The sequence below is a fragment of the Cololabis saira genome, chromosome 17, assembly GCF_033807715.1.
Source record: "Cololabis saira isolate AMF1-May2022 chromosome 17, fColSai1.1, whole genome shotgun sequence".
Lineage (NCBI taxonomy): Eukaryota > Metazoa > Chordata > Actinopteri > Beloniformes > Belonidae > Cololabis > Cololabis saira.
This window is the reverse complement of record NC_084603.1, coordinates 3,769,763-3,782,473: the sequence shown is the minus strand read 5'-3', so window position 1 is coordinate 3,782,473 and position 12,711 is coordinate 3,769,763. Positions and strand designations below refer to the sequence as shown.

At 35.1% G+C, this 12,711-nt stretch overlaps 1 protein-coding gene across 1 annotated transcript; it reads right to left on the bottom strand.

Moving 5' to 3' along the window:
* Positions 1-322: 322 nt before the first annotated feature.
* On the bottom strand, positions 323-9,900 carry npm3 (nucleophosmin/nucleoplasmin, 3). Its single transcript, XM_061745046.1, has 5 exons — positions 9,747-9,900; positions 8,672-8,757; positions 7,516-7,635; positions 7,344-7,437; positions 323-467 (listed from the first exon to the last, which is right to left on the bottom strand). The coding sequence occupies exons 1-5, from the start codon at positions 9,817-9,819 to the stop codon at positions 367-369; spliced, it is 474 nt and encodes a 157-aa protein (XP_061601030.1). The 5' UTR covers positions 9,820-9,900; the 3' UTR covers positions 323-366.
* Positions 9,901-12,711: the final 2,811 nt, after the last annotated feature.

The window sequence follows — 12,711 nt, the reverse complement described above, 5'->3', positions numbered from 1 at the left end:
AACGACCCCGTGTTTTTGATCATTTAACAAGGATTGGATCACCTGGTGATAAAAGACCATAATAGATGGCTGCTGCGCCACATGTGGTACAAAACAGAGTAGCGTTTGACAGCAAACAGTTCTTGCACAAATAAACGTCTTTATCCAAGAAAGACTGCTGAGCTCGGCACAAAAAAAAACAAAAAACTGAAGAGTGGAACGCTGTGATTCGTTTAACGGCATGTTTAGCTGCCCCTGAGCTTCCACATAGCTGTGTGAAAGAAACTAATATTTGTCCATCTGGTACAAAAAATAAAATAAAATTGGTTATTTCTTACATCAATGAGTGAGACATTTCAAAAAAAAATCCCTCTGGGACCTCTCCGCCTACTGCTTCTGCTTCTTCTTTGCTGGTTTAATGGCAGGCATCTCTTCTTCCTCCTCATCGTCGTCACCATCAGATAGGTCAGAGTCTTCAACTCGCGAGGCTGAAAGGATCAGAAGCTGATGTTAAACCTCCGTGTTGAATTTAAACTGGAATGAAACTGAGACGGACCTTCGATAGTTAGTGCACTCTAGGGATGGGCGGTATGGACAAAAAAATGTATCACGATAATTTCTGGCAATTTATCCCAATAAAGATAAAAAAAATACCAATACAAAAAGTGTCATCAACGGGAATATTTCTTTCTTTCTTTCTTTCTTTCTTTCTTTCTTTCTTTCTTTCTTTCTTTCTGGCTCATTTCTTTCTTTCTTTCTTTCTGGCTCATTTCTTTCTTTCTTTCTTTCTTTCAGGCTCATTTCTTTCTTTCTTTCTTTCAGGTTCCTTTCTTTCTTTCTTTCAGGCTCATTTCTTTCTTTCTTTCTTTCAGGTTCCTTTCTTTCTTTCTTTCTTTCTTTCTTTCTTTCTGGCTCATTTCTTTCTTTCTTTCTTTCTTTCTTTCTTTCTGGCTCATTTCTTTCTTTCTTTCTGGCTCATTTCTTTCTTTCTTTCTTTCTTTCAGGCTCATTTCTTTCTTTCTTTCTTTCAGGCTCATTTCTTTCTTTCTTTCTTTCTTTCTTTCAGGCTCATTTCTTTCTTTCTTTCTTTCAGGCTCATTTCTTTCTTTCTTTCTTTCTTTCAGGCTCATTTCTTTCTTTCTTTTTTTCAGGCTCATTTCTTTCTTCTTTCTTTCTTTCTTTCTTTCAGGCTCATTTCTTTCTTCTTTCTTTCTTCCAGGCTCATTTCTTTCTTTCTTCCAGGCTCATTTCTTTCTTCTTTCTTTCTTTCAGGCTCATTTCTTTCTTTCTTTCTTTCTTTCTTTCTTTCTTTCTTTCTTTCTTTCTTTCAGGCTCATTTCTTTCTTTCTTTCTTTCTTTCTTTCTTTCTTTCTTTCTTTCAGGCTCATTTCTTTCTTTCTTTCTTTCTTTCTTTCAGGCTCATTTCTTTCTTTCTTTATTTCTTTCTTTCTTTCAGGCTCATTTCTTTCTTTCTTTCTTTCTTTCTTTCTTTCTTTCTTTCTTTCTTTCTTTCTTTCTTTCTTTCTTTCTTTCTTTCTTTCAGGCTCATTTCTTTCTTTCTTTCTTTCTTTCTTTCTTTCTGGCTCATTTCTTTCTTTCTTTCTTTCAGGCTCATTTCTTTCTTTCTTTCTTTCTTTCTTTTTTCTTTCTGGCTCATTTCTTTCTTTCTTTTTTCTTTCTGGCTCATTTCTTTCTTTCTTTCTTTCTTTCTTTCTTTCTTTCTTTCTTTCTTTCTTTCAGGCTCATTTCTTTCTTTCTTTCTTTCAGGCTCATTTCTTTCTTTCTTTCTTTCTTTCTTTCTTTCAGGCTCATTTCTTTCTTTCTTTCTTTCTTTCTTTCTTTCAGGCTCATTTCTTTCTTTCTTTCTGGTTCATTTCTTTCTTTCTTTTTTCTTTCTTTCTTTCTTTCAGGCTCATTTCTTTCTTCTTTCTTTCTTTCTTTCTTTCTTTCTTTCTTTCAGGCTCATTTCTTTCTTTCTTTCTTTCTTTCTTTCAGGCTCATTTCTTTCTTTCTTTCTTTCAGGCTCATTTCTTTCTTTCTTTCTTTCTTTCTTTCTTTCAGGCTCATTTCTTTCTTTCTTTCTTTCTTTCTTTCTTTCTTTCTTTCTTTCAGGCTCATTTCTTTCTTTCTTTCTGGTTCATTTCTTTCTTTCTTTTTTCTTTCTTTCTTTCTTTCAGGCTCATTTCTTTCTTCTTTCTTTCTTTCTTTCTTTCTTTCTTTCTTTCTTTCTTTCTTTCTTTCTTTCAGGCTCATTTCTTTCTTTCTTTCTTTCTTTCTTTCTTTCTTTCTTTCTTTCAGGCTCATTTCTTTTTTTCTTTCTTTCTTTCAGGCTCATTTCTTTCTTTCTTTCTTTCTTTCTTTCAGGCTCATTTCTTTCTTTCTTTCTTTCAGGCTCATTTCTTTCTTTCTTTCTTTCTTTCAGGCTCATTTCTTTCTTTCTTTCTTTCTTTCAGGCTCATTTCTTTCTTTCTTTCTTTCTTTCAGGCTCATTTCTTTCTTTCTTTCTTTCAGGTTCATTTCTTTCTTTCTTTCAGGTTCATTTCTTTCTTTCTTTCTTTCTTTCAGGTTCATTTCTTTCTTTCTTTCTTTCTTTCTTTCAGGCTCATTTCTTTCTTTCAGGCTCATTTCTTTCTTTCTTTCTTTCTTTCAGGCTCATTTCTTTCTTTCTTTCTTTCTTTCAGGTTCATTTCTTTCTTTCTTTCTTTCTTTCAGGTTCATTTCTTTCTTTCTTTCTTTCTTTCAGGTTCATTTCTTTCTTTCTTTCTTTCTTTCTTTCTTTCTTTCAGGCTCATTTCTTTCTTTTATTTCTTTCTCATTTCCTCAATTTATCATTTTTACCGTGAGATACAAATTCTTACCGTGGGGAATTTTTTTGACGGTTTATCGTGAATGGTAAAATATCGCCCAGTCCTAGTGCACTCGTTATTCAAACTCGCTCATGAAAAACACAAAACTATGTCAGAGCACAACAACTATAAAACAGAAAATCTCTACTTTTGTGGATGCAAGTGGTCCACCTTTCCTCTATTTTGTGACCTGGACTCCAAACATGCAGCGCCTTCTCAACCAGGTGAGCTTTCTCACACCTCAGTTGTGTAGTGCAAACACCATCAAACGGTGGCATTTAACTTAACAAGTGAAGGTAAATCAAGTATTTTGAATAAGTAATTTACTTAGATTCACTCCTTGCCAGATTTCTTAATGATTATTCAGTTTAATTCACACGATCTCTAAGATGTAGCTTTGTGTGCATGCTCAGGAGTATGCGTATGCGCACGCACCCACACAAGCACATTGCAATCATTTATTTGTAAATTTGATGGTGTATTTAGCTATTTATTTACATTTCTTTTTTTTTTCCTCTCTCTCTCTTCATGTGCTGCTTGTGTAAAGTTTGATTACCTTGTTTACTTATTATTTGTATTTATCACTGGTGAAAATCCTTCATAAGCCCACCTTGGGTGTCTTTTTTTTCACCTGCACTGCACTAATTATTGTATTGTCACTATTTTTTTTGTATTGTTTTTAATATGTGCGAACAAATGAACTAATAAACTAATTCCATGTTGTTTTGCCATGTTTTTTGTTGTTAAAACGTGAGCCACCGTCCAAAGAACTTTAATCCGACCTTAAATCTTCACAATGAATTTATGTACATGTAAACACATTTTTGTTTGATTATATAAAGTGTTTTAACAATATGTCATGTTGTTGGAGGAAATAAGGACTTTGCTTCATCTCGCTTGATGACCTGGTGGATAAATAGTACTTATTTCCTGTTGTAGGTATATCTGAATTAAGAAAGATTATTATATTTGTGCTTCAAAGCCAGAAAGTGGATTATGTTCAGGCCACACGCACAAAAGCAGTCGCCATCAAACCTCTTGCCTTTAATACGTCCAACTTCCCTTATCTAAGAGAAACCATATATTTTCAGGTTGCGGTGCAGCAGCCTAAGGCCCCGTTTACACGTTGCAAAAACTGAGGCGTTTTCATGCGTTTTGGCCGTTCGTTTACACGAAAACGGAGCTCAAAGTCACCAAAAACGATAATTTCTGAAAACTCCGGCCAAAGTGGAGATTTTCAAAAACTCTGTTTTCACTTCTGCTTCTAAACAGAGGAAAACTGAGATTTAGGCTTCAGAACGTCACATTATGCAACAGAAACATCACCAGTATCATGTGTACGACCTGTGTTTACAATTTGTTTGGCCACCGTCAATATTTTCTTGTATTTTACCTGTTTTATATTCTAAAGTCACACTTAAAAGTAACTCCACTTCTCTGTCACTCCAAACGAAAGACTCTCGGTCCGTCTTGGAAATAACTGGCAGTCCAGGCTGATTTATGGTTCCGCGTTACATCAACGCAGAGCCTACGGCGTAGGATACGCGGCGACGCGCACCGTACGTAGGCTACGCCGTCGATTTAACGAGGAACCATATTATTCAGGCTTCACACGTGTCATTTGTTGACGTTTTTTTCCAGGACTCTGATTGGCTAGCATGACTTTACGCTTGTCGTTACACTGCCCCCTGCAGGTTTGGATGCTCATAGCACCTTAACAGCTATTTATGCAGGTTCGTGTAAACGAAGAGATTTTGAAAACGATCTTGTGTAAATGATGGAATATTTCAAAACGTAGAGGGGGAAATATCAGTTTTTGTAAATACCCGGCTATGTGGAAACGGGGCCTAAGTAAAGAGGCCAAGACCTCCATCTCTTCTGAGTGAACACCACTACACCACCTGAGAGATGTAAATCTCCGGGCCTGTCCTGGGTCTGTGCTGGGTTCTCCCCATCTGGTTGAACATGCCTGAAACACCTCCCCAGAGAGACATCCAGGAGGCAGAACCAGCTCAAGGGCCCGCACGGCAGAGCTGATCACTATCTCTCTAAAGGAGTCAGGTTTGTGGCCATATGTTGGGTATTCTTAGTTTGGTGTCCTTAACTTTTGCTCAGCTTTTGCTTCACCTCAACAGACCAGCACAGAGTCTGAATCACTGCTGGTTAGGCCTGTGTTGAAAAAAATCGATTTCCCAATTCTAAATCGATTCTCATTCCTAAAAATCGATTCCTATGTCTAGAGATCGATTTTTTTTATTTTTTTGGGGGCTTTTTTTATTTATTTATGTTTTTTTTTTTTTTTCATCATTACATTACAACTTTTGGTTATTTTTTTGTTTATCCCCAAAAAAGGAATGTTTTGTTGGACACAGGAATAACTGGTGCCATGTTTTTGCCTTTAAATATGTTTAAAGGTATGAAAACATTAAAGTGTTAGGTTATAATTGCATAAATTGTCTATATTTCATTACTTTATATACTGTCTTGGGGTTACATTTGCAAAAAATGCTAAAAAACCAAATGCTCAAAAATTAAAAACCAAAATAGACCGAAAATGGAACAAATAAAAACGGAATGTGGGAAAAAATCAAACCGATTTCATCCGTCTCTGTTTCCTCCCTGGATCTGTTTGATAATTCTGACCCACGATGTTTCTGTTTCAGTTCTATCAGCATTCTGGGAGCTGATTGGTCCTTACAGCATCATTAGCTGCCAATACTTGCTGTTGAATCTCAATATAATTATACTAGTAGTAACATTTTACATAACTACAGTCATATAATTCATGCAACAGCTCAAAAAACTGTTTTAATAACACTAACCCAAATCAATATTGGAATCGATCCGAATCAAATCTTGATAATCGATTCTGAATCTTAAGAATCGGAATCGAATCGATTCTTGACATTTGAATCGATCCACAGCCCTACTGCTGGTGGTGCTGATCTGCCTTCAAATGTCCTGATGTCCCTCATTTGTGAACAAGACCCTGAGATAAAACCCGTCCTCTAGAGGCCTCACCTCTCACAGCCCAGAGAGAGAGAGCTTTAAGCCTTTTCCAAGAACCATGCTCTTAGATTTGGAGGTGGTGATTCACATTCGGCTGTAAACTGCCCGAGTACAACCTGTACATCGCGACTCGATAAAGCCAAGGGGACCACATCATTCAACAAAAGTAGTTCTAATTCAGAGGGCACGAATTATGGTTCTGCGTCAAACCAACGCAGAGCACACGCCGTCACCGTGATGCCGTCGTGAACCCGTCGGACTTCTCTGTCACTCCATTTCGCCGCGGTGCAGTACCTCCCGCGACCGCTAAGTCGCGATCTTTTCCTGAATGGTTTATCCGACTTTTTCCGGTCACAGTGAATCAAAGAGATAAGACAACTATTGTGCAAAAAAAAAAAAAAAAAAAAAACACACATATACGAAGAAAAGAGCGCTGAAAGTTCATGACTGCTTCAAACCGGAAATGCGTTGCTACCAAGCGAACCAATCACAGCCCTCTCGTCTGCGTTTGGTCTGTGTCGCCTCGACACGTAGTTACAATTTTTTGGAGGTGCGCGTCAGTGACGGCGTGTGGTCTGCGTCGACGCGTACCCTACGGCGTAGGCAAGCCGTCGCTTTGATGCAGAACCATAACTCAGCCTTAAGACGTATTATTCATTAAGGTCAAACAGAATCTGTGAAAAGGGCAGCCCTGACAAAGTTCAACTCCCGGTTGAAACAAATCTGACTTACTTCTGGCAATGCATGATGCAACGTGACACTCCAGAGTAGGGCTGGGCGATATATCGAGATTTTAATATATATCTATATATTTTCAAACGCGATATGGTACGAGACAATATCGTTTATATCGATATAGCTTTTTTTTTTATGATTTTGATATAGCTTATTTTGTGACAAATTGACTTGAATGTTTTGTTTGAGATTTGCACAAATGTTTTGTTATTTGCACAACTGTCAACCTCAGTGGAAAAGTCTGCCTGTTACTGTCTACATTATATTAATTCCACAGTGTATTTTAATTTAATTGTTATGCAGGAAAGGGATATTTGTTTTATTTTATTCAAGAAGCATTTTTATTCTATATATGCAGGTAGTTTATTTTTATTTCATTTGTTTTATACATTTTGATATTGTGCAGACCTCTGTTAATAAAGGTATCTGTGTGACATTTGGCACGAAGCTTTGTATTAAAAGTTTTTTTAAGAGTTTGCCTCAGAAAAAAATGAAGCTAACAGAGATGCTATGCTATAATGCTTTGGGGGAAACCCCAATTATGGCACAGAAAAAATATCGATATATATCGAGTATCGCCATTCAGCTAGAAAATATCGAGATATGACTTTTGGTCCATATCGCCCAGCCCTACTCAAGAGGGCTTCAGGAATAGATTTCTTACATGTTCATGGTATATTCACAATATAGTAATTATTTGAATTATGTTAACGTGACATCTATCTCATGAACATCTCTGAAAAGTAGGTCTATCATCACTAGGGAGGGTTTTACCAATAAGGTGCAGCCCGCTGACGACAACTGGTCCTGTTCCGGCCCTGAGCCGGATGGTCACCGGGGCCTTCAGCTCAAACTCTCCCAGACTCACCTGAGGACAAAAGAAGAAAAGCTCAGAGATGCCTAAGTTCAGCTGTCCTGGACAGCTCAACCACCACATTATACTCACCATGGGCAAACATTTCATGTGAAGGTTGGCGATAGGCACTGAGATGGTTTTTCCCTGGTGATTCATGGCCGTCACTTCCACCACATTGCTCTCCTCCTTGGAACTCTCACCAAGACAAGCCTACGAGAACAACATTTATCCACTTAACTTGTAGATCCTTCATCACGAAAATGCAATTTGTAGAATGGAGCAGAAGGAACATTTACAGGACTGTCTCAGAAAATTAGAATATTGTGATTTTCTGGTTATGCAATTAAAAAAACAAAAATGTCATACATTCTGGATTCATTACAAATCAACTGAAATATTGCAAGCCTTTTATTATTTTAATATTGCTGATCATGTCTTACATTTTAAGATTAAGATTCCCAGAATATTGTAATTTTTTGAGATAGGATATTTGAGTTTTCTTAAACTGTAAGCCATGATCAGAAATGGCTTCGGCGCATCATTCAGGGTTCGATTGCTTTCCCGTTTCTGCCTGTGACGTCATTTCAACAGTTTTTCAACTCGTACCCACAAACTTGAATTCGTGTTCACAGTGAAGACTCGTAGAAATTGGAGTTGTATTCATGACTTTGCACTCACAGCTTTTAGATTCATACTCGCATAAAAACAATCCTAACCCTAATAATTTATCAGTCGTGTGTGACAGCAGAATTTTGGGTAAAACTTTATTTACATACAATTGTTTACAGGACTGTCTCAGAAAATTTGAATATTGTGATTTTCTGTAATGCAATTAAAAAAACAAAAATGTCATACATTCTGGATTCATTACAAATCAACTGAAATATTGCAAGCCTTTTATTATTTTAATATTGCTGATCATGGCTTACAGCTTAAGAAACTCAAATATCCTATCTCAAAAAATGATGATATTCTGGGAATCTTAAACTATAAGCCATAATCAGCAATATTAAAATAATAAAAGGCTTGCAATATTTCAGTTGACTTGTAATGAATCCAGAATGTATGACATTTTTTTTTTTTTTTTTTTTTTTTTTTTTTTTTTAAATTGCATTACAGAAAACAAAAGAACTCTATCAAAATATTCAAATTTTCTGAGACAGTCCTGTATATAAACACAGCATCCGACTATTGGAGAGGGTTTTATTCCTGCTGGAGTGATGACATTGGTACATTTTGTACGTACAGTTCTGAGCTCAAGGAAGTGCTCCACGTCCTCCTCTTCATCCGCTTGGAAAGTGTAAAACGGTACTTTAGATGACAACTCGCAGCCTAAACGAGGAAGACAGAAGGGGAAAAACTGTATTGTTAGGATTTTATTAACTTGTTTAAAAGGGTTTTTCTATAAGATTCTACACTGGTTGTTGCTCTCAATGCAGGAACACATCCTGGTTTGTTTGACTAGATTGTTTAGCCGAGTTCTTCTTTAGGTAAAGACAAAGAAGAGAAACAGATGTTTTAAAACAGGTTCCATCCTGTTTTTCTAAAAGTTTTAGTGATCTTAGGTATTTGGTGAGTTAGCATCTCAAGTAAGAAACAATCAGCAGGATATATACAGGACTGTCTCAGAAAAAAAGAATATTGTGATAAAGTTCTTTATTTTCTGTAATGCAATTAAAAAAACAAAAATGTCATACATTCTGGATTCATTACAAATCAACTGAAATATTGCAAGCCTTTTATTATTTTAATATTGCTGATTATGTCTTACAGTTTAAGATTAAGATTCCCAGAATATTCGAATTTTTTTAGATAGGATATTTGAGTTTTCTTAAGCTGTAAGCCATGATCAGCAATAATAAAAGGCTTGCAATATTTCAGTTGATTTGTAATGAATCCAGAATGTATGACATTTTTGTTTTTGTAATTGCATAACAGAAAATCACAATATTCTAGTTTTCTGAGACAGTCCTGTGTTTCTTTCCCCAGATAAGGGTCAACATCTGCTCCTATAACGTACAAAACACCTCCCTTTTCAGTATAAATACGACTGGATTGATGACCACAGTGTGCATCTCTCTCCTACCCATGTAGTTTGAGAAAAGTGAACCTCCGGCCGGAAGACATTTGTATTAACATTTGATTCTATTCACTGGTTTTCTTATGGTGCAGCAGACAAACGAACACGAGTATTAAATGTCCCAGAGTAAAAGAAAATGAAAGGAGATGGAAAACAGTTGTAATGATGTCGGGAGGAGATTCCCAGAGACCCACGTGTGCGTCGCACAGCAGCAATAATTAACAGTTTCAACTGTCCTTACTGAACAAGAAGCTCTCCAACTTTGTTTGGCCACTTAGTCCAACATCAGATGAATCGTCGTCGTCGAAAGACATTTTGTTAGAGGGTTAAAGTGTCTTTTTTCCGTGGTTATTTAGAGACCAGAGGAATCGTGCAGCAGCAGCAGCAGGACGGTCGCAGAGGAAACGCGTCTGTGGCGCGTCATCACTAGGCGACAGTGGTTTGTTTTTGTTTCGGCTCTGCCTGCAGAAAAGTGACTAAAAACGTATCATTGCAGTTTACATACAATACGGAGTTGAATTTGTTTTAAATCAAAGGTTGTTCCCAGATATTTGACATACTTATTTCCAGTACTCGAGTTGTAAAAAAAAAAAAATCAGGGGGGTGGTGTATTTTATCTAGGGTTGCCACCTTTCAGAAATAGAAATAAGGGACGCCCTGATTTCAGCAGCGCAGGAGCCAAAAAAAAGCCCCTAAACTAAACTGAATAAAAATGTGTTTATTTTATATGAAAAAACAAAATGCTTTGATTTAAAGTTTAAAGTGCTTTAATAGCATTGAACTTGCATGACTGTACAGACAGCCAACCATACTAGCAACTGAAATAGCCTCCTATGCTACGTATGTCCACATCTGCCCAGATGTATAATATAGATACAGGTGAAGAATATGGTGTAAAAGTTAATTTATTTCAATAATTCCACTAGAATATGGTGTAAAAGTTAATTTATTTCAATAATTCCACTAGAATATGGTGTAAAAGTTAATTTATTTTAATAATTCAACTAGAATATGGTGTAAAAGTTAACTTATTTCAATAATTCAACTAGAATATGGTGTAAAAGTTAACTTATTTCAATAATTCAACTAGAATATGGTGTAAAAGTTAACTTATTTCAATAATTCAACTAGAATATGGTGTAAAAGTTAATTTTTTTTCAATAATTCAACTAGAATATGGTGTAAAAGTTAATTTATTTCAATAATTCAACTAGAATATGGTGTAAAAGTTAATTTATTTCAATAATTCAACTAGAATATGGTGTAAAAGTTACTTATTTCAATAATTCAACTAGAATTTGGTGTAAAAGTTAATTTATTTCAATAATTCAACTAGAATATGGTGTAAAAGTTAATGAAAATACGGTACAAATCGCGTCCCGTATTAGTTCAATACGGGACGCAACATTTTTTTCTCAAATAAAGGACAATTCCGTATTTTACGGGACGGGTGGCAACCCTAATTTTATCATATGGGGACAGATAATTTGTGCTGATTACAAATAATATAATATATTACAAATAATAGCACTGACCAAAACACCTGCAGAAATACTGCAGGAATGACATAGCAGCAGTTAAATGCAGCCTTCTGTAAGCTTTAAATATCCTTACATCTAATACATCAAAACACAACAATAAAAACAGTTTTCTGAACGTATCAATATGACTCTGTCCTTCACAGGATAAGTAAAATAAAAGTAAGTAAAATGGATCACTGCAAAAACTCAAAATCTTAACAAGAATATTTGTCTTATTTCTAGCTAAAATGTCTCATTTTAGTAAAAAAAATCTCATTACACTTAAAACAAGACTCATCACTGGAAAAAAGAAAAATTTTCACCAGTTTCAAGTAGATTTTCACTTGAAATAAGTAGAAATAAGTAGAAAATAAGTGAAATAAGTGAAATAAGTGAAAATTGTCAAATAAGTTATTTTTCTGGTGATGACTCTAAATGTTGAAATAGCAGTAAAACCACATTCATTGATGAAATGACTTATTACTGCTTATTTCATTTCCAGTCATATTTGTACCTCATAGCGATTCTAGCAAATGTTCTAACCAAAGCTGAAATATAAATATACTAGGTTAGTACAAAGCTTATAGGCTATAGTAAAAAAAAAACACACTCAAATTATGACCCCTTAAATTTGAGATTTCAAGTCAATGGCGAAAAGAAAAACTCAACAGAAGAAAAAAAGACAATCCATATAAACAAAAATTTATTGATTGAAGGGAAATTAGTGTTTCAGTAGCATGTCAATTTTTAGAAAAGAAAATATAAAATAAGATTTAATCAAAATGTGAATAATATACATAAATACACATTTATAACTGAAAAAAAGAAAAATGTGGGTAATAATTTAACAGAAGAATATAAACTTTGGCAGTGCAAGAAGGTACATATTTATTTATATATATATATATATATATATATATATAATATATATATATATATATAGCTGTGACGATCTGTCATGAGTAGAATTTTTGTAGTGTTATGGAGAATGAAGTTTAATCCAATATAAATATTTTAGTATTTTAAACTGATTCTTTAACAATCAGAAAAAACATTTCAATATAAACAGCAGAAATACTGCAATATGTCTATAGACAAACATGCACGCACCCAATGTGTATAAATAAAAGGATCCCTTTTGGGACGGAGACAGGCCAGATGTGTTCAGGAGACACCTGCAACATTTTTAATAACATTCCCAGAAACAATTTGTGCAGCAGAAGGAAACCAAAGCAATACAGTCTCTTGATATCATTTATTAGGTTTTATGTTATGTATTTTACATAGAAATTTACAATGATAACTTGTCACTTTAATGACCCCAAACCCCTTTCAGTCATTATGTCAAATCCAGTTGACAGAGGAGAAACCTCAAGTTAAACTTAAAAAAAAAAAAAAAGGGAGAAAAAAAATCACTTAAAACAAGTGTTAAATTATGCTGCACTTTCTGTCTACAAATAGCAGAAAATTGTAATTGTATACGTTGCTGATCGGGAAGGACGGCTGGATTGAACAAATGGTGGAAAGAGGAGAGAAAAAAAAAAAGACAGCTTCTGTTTCTTTGTGTAAAACATACTTCTAGCCACAGTTTCATTGAGATATACAAACATACTTTTATCAGTTATGACTGAGTCTTTTACAGAATGTTGAAGCACAACAGGATTATGCTCATAGTTGTAGGTGGCA

Coding starts and splice junctions, on each gene's coding strand:
- npm3 (XM_061745046.1), bottom strand. CDS start 9,819: ATGTCTTTCGACGACGACGATTCATCTGATGTTGGACTAAGTGGCCAA. Junction 7,636..8,671: donor ACTTCCTTGAGCTCAGAACT/GTACGTACAAAA, acceptor TTGTTCTCGTAG/GCTTGTCTTGGTGAGAGTTC. Junction 7,438..7,515: donor ACATGAAATGTTTGCCCATG/GTGAGTATAATG, acceptor TTTTGTCCTCAG/GTGAGTCTGGGAGAGTTTGA.